Source organism: Rana temporaria, chromosome 7, assembly GCF_905171775.1.
Source record: "Rana temporaria chromosome 7, aRanTem1.1, whole genome shotgun sequence".
Lineage (NCBI taxonomy): Eukaryota > Metazoa > Chordata > Amphibia > Anura > Ranidae > Rana > Rana temporaria.
In genome coordinates, this window is record NC_053495.1 from 89,421,234 (window position 1) to 89,433,796 (window position 12,563).

At 45.8% G+C, this 12,563-nt stretch overlaps 1 protein-coding gene across 4 annotated transcripts in view; it reads right to left on the reverse strand.

Annotated features, from left to right (window-relative positions):
- The window catches only part of CCDC134 (coiled-coil domain containing 134), a 171,887-nt gene that overhangs the window by 121,757 nt on the left and 37,567 nt on the right, over positions 1 to 12,563 (reverse strand). For all 4 annotated transcript variants that reach the window (XR_005750590.1, XM_040359634.1, XM_040359633.1 and 1 more), the window contains one exon: positions 2,486 to 2,607. Coding sequence is in view for 3 of the 4 variants with exons in the window: in XM_040359634.1 (XP_040215568.1) it covers positions 2,486 to 2,607 (122 nt within the window). In the remaining variant the exon portion in view is untranslated. The remainder of the gene's footprint in view (positions 1 to 2,485; positions 2,608 to 12,563) is intronic.

Genomic DNA, 12,563 nt, shown 5'->3' on the forward strand with positions numbered 1-12,563 from the left:
GTGTGGAGGAGTGGGCCAAAATCCCTCCTCCAGTGTGTGCAAACCTGGTGAAAAACTACAAGAAACGTTTGACCTCTGTAATTGCAAACAAAGGCTACTGTACCAAATATTAACATTGATTTTCTCAGGTGTTCAAATACTTATTTGCAGCTGTATCATACAAATAAATAGTTTAAAAAAATCATACATTGTGATTTCTGGATTTTTTTTTTTTTTGATTATGTCTCACAGTGGACATGCACCTACGATAACAATTTCAGACCCCTCCATGATTTCCAAGTGGGAGAACTTGCAAAATAGCAGGGTGTTCAAATACTTATTTTCATCACTGTATATATATATATATATATAATAATTACATAAAAATGCTGCAAAAAAATATTAAAACATTCTTTACTTACCAGAAATTGTGGTTGCTAGGCAGATCTTCCTAATCTGCCTCTTCCTAGTCCACGAAAGGTCTTCTTCCTCGTCCTTCTCACATTGTCTGCTGGGGAATGAGGCGCGGAGTCTTCTGGGAACTGTAAGTATCCCAGAGAACAGCCGCCCATTCAGAAAACGCCACGTGACTCGTGCATGCGCAGTAGGAAACGGGCAGTGAAGCCGCAAGTCCTGAAGCGGCGCCAGGACCTGCACGATCGAGGGATCGGTCTCGGGGGGCCAACATCGGGGGCACCTAGGACAGGCAAGCGTCCTTATTACAAGGTCCTTATTAAAAAAAGACAGCTTCTAGTGTTTGTAGCTGGCGTCTTTTTAAAAAAAGAATTCGCGGCTGGAACACCGCTTTAAGTTGTACTGATGACACTGCTGATTGCGATGTGTTTTTTTTTTAAATGCCATTTAATAAAATTACAGTTATTTTGTATACAAAAAAAAAAATACTCAAACTATATATATATATATTAAGTGACAAGTAAGGGTATATTTACAGAGAGGTGTTAAAACTTGCAGACAGGAAGATTTTTAATTCAGAAAAGACATGCTTTGTCTTTTCTGTATTAAAGCTACTTAACTACCAGTCCGCTTTTGTACAGTGAGCCGCGCACCTTGTGTATATATACAGTTGTGCTCACTGAACTGTTGCACATGTATGGGATTTCCGCCCAGCCAATGACAATGGCTGATGATTGAGACCCAGAAGCCAGCCGCCCGAAGATATCAGCAGCCGGACAGGGAGCTCAAGGACACTGCATTGCTGAACGGAGGCGAGTTTTGCTTCTCTTTAAGCACACAGATTACATTTCCTAGAAGTTCTTTCTCACCCTCCCTTAAGGTTTAATTTTGTAATGTTAGGCACAGTTGGTGACATGAAATGTGACATCATTCTATTTGCTAGTCTTTAATAACATCCCACACCACCCTTTTCTTATCTCCTGTTTAAAATAGAATGTAATACATTTTGTCAGAACAGATACTTTAAAATGATACTAAATTATTTCTTATTTTATTTATATTTTAGGTAAAAATAACAAACATGTTATACTTACCTGCTCCGTGCAGTGGTTTTGCACAGAACAGCCCAGATCCTCATCTCGGGTCCTTCTTCGGTGCTCCTGACCCCTCCCACCTGCCGAGGGCCCCCACAGCAAGCAGCTTGCAATGGGGGCTCCCGAGCCAAGACACAGCTCTGTGTATCCATTCAGACACAGAGCTGTGGCCCAGCCCCCTTTTGTCTCCTCAATGGCTGACTGACTGATGGACAGCAGCAGGAGCCAATGGCTCCTGCAACAATCATTGGATCTAGATGGGGCTCAGGTAAGCATTAGTAAGGCAGAAAGGGTCTGCTGCACACAGAAGATCTTTATCTTAAAGCGGTTGTAAACCTTAATTTTTCACTTTTACCTACAGGTAAGCCTATAACAAGGCTTACCTGTAGGTAAAAAGAATATCTCCTAAACTTGTACGGTTTAGGAGATATTCCCCTCGCAATGCGGGCGGCGCATGCGCAGGAGGGATCCACGGTGGAAGATCCGGCAGCTGCCGGACCTTGATGATTTTAAATCTCCCGCGCGCGGGAGTGACGTCATCGCCGCTCCAGCCAATCACAGCGCTGGAGCGGCGCCGCTCCAGCCAATCACATCGCTGGAGCGGCGATACCCGGAAGACACGCCGGAGCAAGATGACATCTCGCTCGGCGTGAACCAGGTAAGTGTTGTTCACCTCGTTTTGAGGTAAGTATTTCATAATCAGCTATTATGCGGTGCATACTAGCTGATTATGCATTTTGCCTTGCAGGTAAAAAAAATAAAAAAAAAATTGTATATGCGGTTTACAACCGCTTTAATGCATAGAATACATTAAGATAAAAAAACGTCTGCCTTTACAACAACTTAAATTTATATTTTCAGTGTTTCAACCATAAAATTTCCACAACAGGGCATATAAAATTCTGAAGATATTTAGTACAAAAACACTACAGGTAGGACTTAATAATTTGGAGACAGATATTAATTATCAAGACATTTAGTGTATAGAAAATCCTTACCTTGAAAAGGCCTTTTAGCATGATATCAATAATCTTGTACTGTTGGTTGACATCATTTAGTTCAATCAAGTTATTGAGGGCATTGATCTGATCCTTTCTCTTTACCTCAAAAAGCTTCTTATCTGCAATATGTCAAGGACTGTAAACTAAAAATCTGTTTGTGAAAAAGGGAGAAGGGAGAAGAGCAACAGTCTATACCACCTGCAACTTTCAACTATAAATATTTATCAGCAAACACACACACACACACACACACACCTTTTTTATAGTTTTGAAAAAAGTGGGTACAGGCGGAAATGTTTTTTATTGGCATCTGTGCGCTTATAGCTTAGCACTGCTGACTTTTGTGTCAGAGGGGAGAAGAAGTGAGCAGAGTCTCTGCAATAAAGACACAGCCATAAAAATCGCTTATTGGTAGAGTTGGGAAGAGAAAAAACAGTCAGCGACTTATTGTTGCCGGTGTTCCCATTGATTTTTCTTTCCCTCTTGACATTTCACAGGAACAGGCAAGGTTACTCAGTCATTTGTTTTTTTTATCAACCTATACCTTACTATAAAAAGAAAAAACACATGGCGCAAATGTTTGTGTTCACTGGAGGGGTATTTAAAGTCCTACCATTTACTCTTTTGTGCTATATACTTTTAACAAGGATGTAAAAAAAAAAAAAAAAAAAAAAAAAAATAGGATTTTTGTACTCACCGTAAAATCCTTTTTTCTGAAGTTCATGGACAGACACAGCTCCAAATATTCTTGACAGTAGGGTTATGTTCCATCTATCAGGAGAGGATTAGGCAGACATGTTAGATGGTTAAAAAAACAACAACATGCAATACCCTCTGGTCATAACCCCTCACCCTACAGTCAGCAGCTCAGTTCGTCTAAAAGCAGTACAAACTTAAAAAGGAGGGGTGGGTGCTGTGTCCGTCCATGAACTTCAGAGAAATGTATTTTACGGCAAGTACAAAAATCCTATTTTCTCTTTCGTTCATGGACAGACACAGCTCCAAATATTCTTGACAGTAGGGACGTCCCCAAGCAGTGTGAAAAAACAAGTGGTGGACACAGCAAACAAACCAACTTCCACCCAAAAACAAAACAGTGCTCCTCAACGGAGGAGATGCAACCTTAAAAAACAGCCGCCTGCAAATCTTTGCGGCCGAAGCAAGCATCTGCAGATGCATGTACATCAACCTTGTAAAATTTAGTGAAGGTGTGAACCGACGACCAGGTCACCGCCGTGCACACCTGTGAGACAGACGCTTGATGTCAGAAGGCTTAGGAAGCACCCATTGCCCTGGTTGAATGCGCCGTGACAGGAAAGGGAGGCGCCCGCCCCTGTAGGGCATAGGCCTGAATCACGATCTGTCTGATTCACTGAGAAATGGTGGCCGACGAGACCGCCAGACCCTTCTTTGGACCATTCACCGATACAAAACAGTGAGTCTGACTTGCAGAACGGCGCCGTAACAGAGCGATATGCTCGCAGGGCTCGGACAACATCTAAGGAATGTAGAGCAACCTCTTTTGGATGCGACGGCCGAGGACACAGGGATGTCCTCATTAAGATGAAAGGCCGAAACTACTTTTGGAAGAAAAGAAGGCTGCGGGCGCAACACCGTCTTATCCTTGTGGAGGATCAAATAGTGGGACTTGCAAGACAAGGCCGCCAATTCAGAAACCCTCCTGACTGATGTAATGGCCACCAGAAATGCCACCTTCTGAGAGAGAGCGAGAGTGTCAAAAGGGGAATCTCTCTGATGTTCTCAAAGGGAGGTTTCTGAAGTGCCAAGAGCACCAGATTCAAATCCCACGGGGGTCGAGGTGGCGGAACTGGAAACGACCCAGAAATGCTTATAAATGGTTAATCAAACCGAAACATGGAGGTCTATCGCTTCCAGACATTAAAAACGCTACTTTCTTGCCATTGCACTGAACCGGATATCTGACTGGAAATCTTACAAGACCTCCAAACTATGGGTGCAGTTGGAAATGGACATGAGCGGAGTGGACCTGTTGCCTTTCATCTGGATACCTAGCAAATTCCGTAAGTTGGTCCCAACAGTTGCCACTTACCAAATCATTCTTCGCAATGTGGGACTCGCTGTGCAAAACGCAGAAATGGTCCTATAACTCTCATGCAACTTACTGGCCATGATTACTTCCCGCCAGGGAACATCGATCCTAGATTCAGCAATTGGATATCTGATACACCTCTCCTGCTACACCAAGTGGTTACGGCCACTGGCATCCTACTTATATTCGACTTGGTACCAACGACACCAGTCTCATTTATGATCCAATGGAAATATCACCAACTTTCGAAATTTGTTAAGTCTCTCCCACAGCCGTTGCGGTCTGAGTCGGAGTTAAACCCAGTAGAGAGACTACTTGCCGGGGACCAACCTCCTGATAAAACCTATTTTGTATTTTTATCAAGCTCTATTGACTTTGCCTCCTGTAGCTCAGCAGTCGTTCCTAGGCAAATGGGAACTAGAGTTCCAAAGCCCATTATCAGAAATTCAACGTTCTACTATACTTCAGTTATCACATATCTCCTCCATTTCTTCGAAAGCAGTGGAAGTTAACTACAAGCTGCTGATGAGATGGCACTACACCCTGGTAGTGCTCCATAAAACTTTCCCATCCATCTCGGATCTTTGCTGGAGGGGCTGTGGAGATCAGGGAACTCATGCCCATATCTGGTGGTTTTGCCCTCTCATTAGGCCATACTAGACTAAATGTGTTACATTGGATCAAAGAAATTCAAGGCCGTGTTGTTCCCAATGACCCTTGGGTGATATTGTTTCACTGTACGGGTGAACCAATAGGATCATATAAAAAAATATCGCGCCTCACCTCCTGAACGCGGCTAAGGCGCTTATCCCAAAATTCTGGAAACAAACAATCCCCACATTACGCCAATGGCTGGTGGAGGTGGATCGTATCTATCATATGGGAAACAGCACGCTTACACTGAGAAATAAATCTGACCTAGCAAACAAGATATGGTCCCGACAGTTCGCCTTTACGTTTTCAGCCGAGTATGCAGATATTATGGCCCAACAGAAATAGTTGGGAAAAAGTGAACAGGCACTTAGAAAAGTATCCTGCAAAGGCTGGACAACTCCCCTCCCCTTGCCCCCCTTTTTTGCTTTTTCTTTTCTTCTTAATGTTGTAAAATTTTTGTCTGACACCTAGAGGTTCTGTTGCCTTGAGTTGTGTCAGGGCACCAGTCCTGTTCAGCCCCAAATTCCACATCTGCGTGGCAGGTCATCGCTATTGCGCTCGCCTGTATCGCGCATGCGCGGTGTGGCCGCGCGCACGGGCTTGTTACGCTCTCGGCCAATCAGAAGCCTGAGCGGCTTATTTAAACCAGCCCCTTCCTCCTCTCAGGTTGCTGGTTTGTAACAGCTTCTGAGATACCCTATTTGCTGAAATACCTGTCTGATACCTGAATTACCTGACCCTTGGCTGACGTCCCGGATTGCTGCTCTCTTTAACCCATTGACCTCTGGCTTGAACTTTGGACTTCCTGCTCTCCCCAACCCTTTGACCTCTGGCTTTGAACCTTGGACTTCCTGCTTTCTCCAACCCCTGACCACGGCTTGACTCTCGGATCAGTCTTCAGCCCTGCTCCTGTTTAAAGTGCCTTGTACCTGGACTGTTTGTTTGATCCACAACTGTCCCCAGCGGGCCATTTCCACTCAGTTCCTGCTCTACGCATCGGACCTCCACCTTACTGCTGGTACCGGTGCCTCCCGGCGCGTCCTTCCCCCTGTCCCAATTCCAGGGGGGCGGATCGCGCCAGGTCGTAAAGGTGAGCCGCTCTCAGCATCTCGGCCTTGGTAAGTTCACCCGTGATAGGTGGGTAGCACCCGGACGACACCATTCTACTGTATAGTGGCTCCACTCTTAAGCCGTAGACTTTTAGTGGATCTGATGTAATGCCTGGCCCTTAGTCCAAGAAGTTCATCTAGAGTATTTCAGATGTTTTCATGATTGGCCCTCGCCACACAATAAGATGTACTGCCATTATAAAATGTCAAGTGGGGATACTGTACCTCTCAATTTTTCTACTTGTGTAAAATGTTTTATACCTTCTAATAAAAGCTTATTGAACAAAAAAAAAACAAAAAAAGTTTGGTTTCTTTCACTCATGGTTAGTGTTTGGCTGAAGCCATTTATTATCAAAATCAACTGTGTTTACCCTTTTTATATCATAATGGCAACAGAAACTACCCAAATGACCCGATCAAAAGTTAACATACCCCAATTCTTAATACCGTGTATTACCCCTTTTTGTGGATGAGGCTCTTTATCTTCTCAGATGGTGAAGCTGCCTAATCCTCTTAGCAAAAAGCCTCCAGTTCCTGTAAATTCTTGGGCCGTCTTTGCATGAACTGCACGTTTGAGATCTTCCCAGAGTGGCTCAGTGATATTGCGGTCAGGAGACTGAGATGGCCAATCCAGAACCTTCACTTTATTCTGCTGTAGTCAATAACAGGTAGGTAGACTTGGCCTTGTGTTTCGAATCATTGTCATGTTGGAAAGTCCAAGTACACCCATTCGCAGCTTCCTGGCTGATGTTGATGCAAATGTTCCTTCAGTAGTTTTTGATAACATACTGCATTCATCTTGCCATCAATTTTGACTGAATTTCCTGTGCCTTTGTAGCTCACACATCCCGAAAACATTAGCGATCCACCTCAGTGTTTCACATAGGGAATGGTGTACCTTTCATCATAGGCCTTGCCGACTCTTCTCCAAATGTAGAGTTTATGGTTGTGGCCAAAATTTTTGTCTCATCACGCCAAATGACTTTGTGCCAGAAGGCTTGAGGCTCGTCTCTGTGCTGTTTGACGTATTGTAAGGCATTTGCGTAATGGCTTTCTTCTGGCAACTGGAGCATGCAGCCCATCTTTCTTCAAGTGCCTCCTTATTGTGCATCTTGAAACAGCCACATCACATGTTTTCAGAGAGTTCTGTATTTCACCTGAAGTTATTTGTGGGTTTTTCTTTGCATCCTAAACAATTTTCCTGGCAGTTGTGGCTGAGAATTTTAGTTGGTCTGTCTGACCGTGGTTTGGTTTCAACAGAACCCCTCATTTTCCACTTCTTGATTAGAGTTGGAACAGTGCTGATTGGCACTCTCAATTCCTTGGGTATCTTTTTATATCCCTTTCATGTTTTATATAGTTCAAATACCTTTCCCTGCAGATCCTTTGAGAATACTTTTGCTTTCCCCATGACTCAGAATCCAGAAACGTCAGTGCAGCACTGGATGAAAGATGCAAGGGTCTGTCAGGAGTCCAGAAACTCATTGACTTTTTTAAATATATATATATATATATATATATATATATATATATATATATATATATATATATATATATATATATATATATATATATATATATATATATATATTATATATATATACACATACATACATACATACACATATATACACACACACACACACACACACACACACACACACACACACACACTGTTCCAAATTAGTATGCCAATGATATTTTTCTCATTTACCTAAATAATTGATGTAACCAACAGTCAGCATAATTATCATGTTATCAACTATTAAGAGCACAAATTAAAATTTTATTGAACAAACCTAATAATAATAAAAAAAAATTTCCCCCAAAATAAAAATAAAAAAACTTACAATGCACTGTTCCAAATTATTACGCACAGTAAGTTACAAAACACTTTATGGTTGTTAAGAATTGAAAATTGCCATTCGTTGTGCTTGCAACATATTTACTGAAATCAAAAGCTATTTCAATCAAACTTTGAACAACATATTAACTTTTTAAACATTTTAACAGGTCACGTTACATTTTAACATAGGACCCCTTATTTGATGGCAGCTTCACAAGTCTTGCAATCCATTGAACTTGTGAGTTTTTGGCCAGTTTCTGCTTGAATATGTTTGCAAGATGTCAGAAAAACCTCCCAGAGCTGCTGTTTGGATGTAAAATGCCTCCCATCCTCATAGATCTTTTGCTTGAGGATGCTCCAAAGTTTCTCAATAGGATTGAGGTCAGGGGAGGAGGAAGGCCACACTATGACCTTCTCTCCATTTATCCCCATAGCAGCCATTGATGCAGTTACTATTTGCAGAATGAGATGGTGCATGAAGATTATTTTATTACCGAAAGCATAGTTCTTCCTTCTGTACCAGGGAAGGAATTGGTCAGTCAGGAACTCCACATACTTTGCAGAGGTCATGTTTACACCTTCGGGGACCCTAAAGGTGCCGACCAGCTTTTTGAAAAGGGTCAGGGGCTTTTTTTTTTAAATGCAAAACAGTGTTTTTATGGTTCATCATACTTCAAAAGAGAAGCTGCAGAAAAGCATGTAATGCATTGTTTTTTTTAATCTGCCCAACAAATTGCAAATTGCATTAAAATGAGATTGGCGTATCAAGGACGCCGAGGCCAATCTGGAGTGATTAGAATCATCGGGATCCCCTCGGCCTCCACTCTGCAGAGCAGCCGAGGAAGCAACTTCAATGGGGGAAAGGCATAAATCAGCCGATACTGACCCCACGGGGCCACCAACGCATCTGCCCAGGGATCTCTGGACCTGACCACAAACCTAGACACCTTGCGGTTGAGACGAGAGGCCAAGATATCCACATTCGGGATTGCCCCACCGGAGTTGAAACACCTCCGGATGCAACGACCATTCCCCTTGGTCCAACATCTGGTGACACAGGTAGTCTGCCTGCCAGTTTTCCACGCCCGGAATGTAGACGGCCGACACTTCTTTCTGCCCACCTTAGGATGTGAGCGACCTTGGACGCTGCAGCCGAGCTCCGCGTTCCCCCCTGATGGTTGACATAAGCCACCGCCGTGGCGTTGTCCGACTGGATCCCGATTGGCCGACCCGGCAACCTCCTCGACCACGAGGAGAGGCAAAGCCTGATCGCCCGAAGTTCAAGGACATTGATCGGCAGACGGGATTCCTCCAGAGTCCAGCGACCATGGGCTGACCGGACCCCCCCCCCCCCGACGCCCCCCAACCCGTGAGGATGGCGTCCGTCGTAATAACCGTCCACTGGAAGGGAAGAAACGACTTCCTGGCCCGAAGAGCCGAGGATCTCAGCCACCAATTCAGAGAGACCTTGACGGCTTACCTGAATCTAAACGATCCAGAGACAAAGGAGATTTGTTCCACTTGGACAGAATCTCCTTGTGCAAAACACGAGTGTGGAACTGGGCATATGGTACCGCCTCGAAGAAAGCTACCATCAGGCCCAGGACTTGCATGCAAAAACGGAGAGACGACCATTTGCGTGATGCCAACACCTTCACTGCAGACTGAAGAGTCTGCAATTTCTCCAGGGGAAGAAAGACCTTTGCTTCTGAGGAGTCCAGGATCAACCCTAGGTACTCCAAAACGCTGAGTCGGAACCAGGACCGACTTCTGAACATCCACCTGAAATCTTGGAGGGTCACATCCTTCTCCAATTCTGAGCCAGAAGCTGCTCTCAGAAGAAGGTCGTCTAAGTAGCCCACGATGGCAATGCCTCGCTGTCTCAGCAAAGCTAGGATCGGCGCGAGCACCTTGGTGAAAACTCTTTGTGCCGACGCTAGACCAAAAGGAAAGGCCACAAACTGATAGTGGACCACTATCAAAGCGCAGAAACCTCTGGCGACTTGCACAAATTGGGACATGCAAGTATGATGTCCAAGGACGCCAGAAAGTCCCCCCGATTTAGCGCAGCTACCAACAAATGAATGGATTCCATGCGGAACTTCCTTACCTTCATGAAGGCATTTAGGGCTTTGAGTTCCAAGATCGGACGGACCCTGTCCTCCTTCGGGACCACAAACAGATTTGAATAAAATCCATCTAACCTCTCATCCTGTGGAATGGGTAAAATCACTCCGCAACTTAGCAAGTCCTGCACAGCCCCTAGTAGGGCAGACCGACGAGCCAGAAGGAGAGGGAGACTTGAGGGAAAGAATCTGTTCGGTGGATAGGAAAGAACCAATCTTGTACCCCAAAAGAGACCACCTCGCAGACCCACTGGTCGGAGAGCAGGGAGGTCCACCGAGCTGTGAACCTGCAAAGCCGTCCCCCCACCCATGAGTCGGGGGGGCAAGACTTCACGCAGTGGCCGGCTTACGCACCCAGGGACATTTCTGTCCCCCAGCTGAGCTTTTGTCGGCCTGGGAGGGTTTACCCGCGGGGCCTGACTGACGAAAATACAGATTCTGCGTGGGGAAAGAAGGACCCGGCTTACAGCGGGGCTCCTTCCCCTTAGAGGACTGAGGGAGAAGAGTGCTCTTACCCCCAGTGACATCCTTGATAATGTCGTCCAGCGAGGAACCAAAATGCCTCCCACCCTTCTGCCAGAGCTCTTTTGGAAGCTTGGCCAGAAGAACAGCATTTTAGCCAAATCAAGCGACGCAAAACCACTGCCGAAACAGAAGCTCTGGATATCAAGGGGGCTGCATCCAGTGTAGCATCACAGACATATACAAGGCCCTGGACCAGCTGGTCTGCCAGCCTAATAGCTTTGGGAGGGAGTTGGTGCTCCTCCACAGTCTGGTGCGAAATCTTTGCCCATTCAATGAGTGTCTGAGACACCAGGGTTGAAGCCACAATAGGCCGCAGGGCAGACCCCAGCATGGTAAACATGGAGCGGGTCAGTGCTTCGGACCTCCTATCAGTCTGGTCCTTGAAGGCAGGGGTCCCTTCTATAGGGAGAGTGGTCACCTTATTTAACCTGGCAACCTGGGGGTCCACTACTGGAGGAGAGGCCCATTTTTTCAAGAGGCTCTCATTAAAGGGGAACTACAAAAGCATTCTGCGGCTTTTCCCATTCTTTATCAATGAATTTGTCAAAGAAGGAAACATAAGGAAAAACCTTCACAGAGCGGTCCGATTTGTGTTACCCAAAAGAGACTGATGCCTTAGAGGATGCCCCAGTAGCACTATCCAACTTAAGTGTTGATAAGTGCACTGACAAGTGCCCTGTCCAGTACTGACCCAGGTGAGGAGTCTTCCTCACAAGGAAGGTCCTGGTCCACATCCTCAGATGACACAGAACCAGTGACATGAGGCGCAGCCAGGTCCGAGTCAGAGCATTCCACAGGGGATGGCTGGGGGAGGGGGCGCTTTTTACCCCCCCCTTACGCCGCTTCCACCCTGGCAACAAATGATTCCAGGACTACCGACAAAGTGTCCATTTGAACCGCAGGTGCAGGGGTGCCAGCTGCCACCTCAGGACAGACCTGAATAAAAGCCAACCCTCCTGTTGCGCCGACTGGGTGGGTTACCCAGGGGACTCCCCAACCACAGAAGGAGACTGTTCAGCACCGCTGCCAGCCCTCAGTACACAGCGTGTTGTGAGAGGAAAAAGCCATGAGGTAACCGTGAGGAGACCCGTGCTGTGCGCCGTAGAAGTCAGCACTAGAGGCCAAAACCACCTCCAAAATGGCCGCCGGACACCTCAGCAAGACACAGCCACAGTAAAATAGCCGACCGCAATAGCTAGCTGCGCCATAGCACGGCCACAACAAAATGGCCGCCAATGGGATGAGAAGGCTTAATGGGGCCTTACAGTGGCAAAAACACCCCCACAGGAAAAAAAAAAAAAAAAAAAAAAAAAGCAGGCTAAGACACCCCACAGTCCCCTTGTGAGGAGCCCCCCCACGGGTCCACCCCAGCAATAGCATAGCAGCAGAGGGAAAAAATTAGAGCAAGGAAGGGAGGATAGGAGAAGTCCCCGAACCCCAGGAATGACCAGCCGTACCAACCCACCAAGGCGGTAAGGATTGTACTTACCTGTCCATATGATGACCCACTGACACATTCCTGACAGGCACACAACCGCGTTGGAGTAGCCGTCAGCCCGGTCCACTGTAAATGAGACAACACCACAGCCCAGTCATATGTGGACCCTGGAGCAAAAGCTCACCAGCCACCCCAGGAGTCATGTTAGACCAAGCCTCTTTACAATGATGAGCTCACACACGCTGGCCGGACTGAGAAGACTACAAGGATCTATAATATCCAGCCTGTCTCTCAGCCAACAGTTGA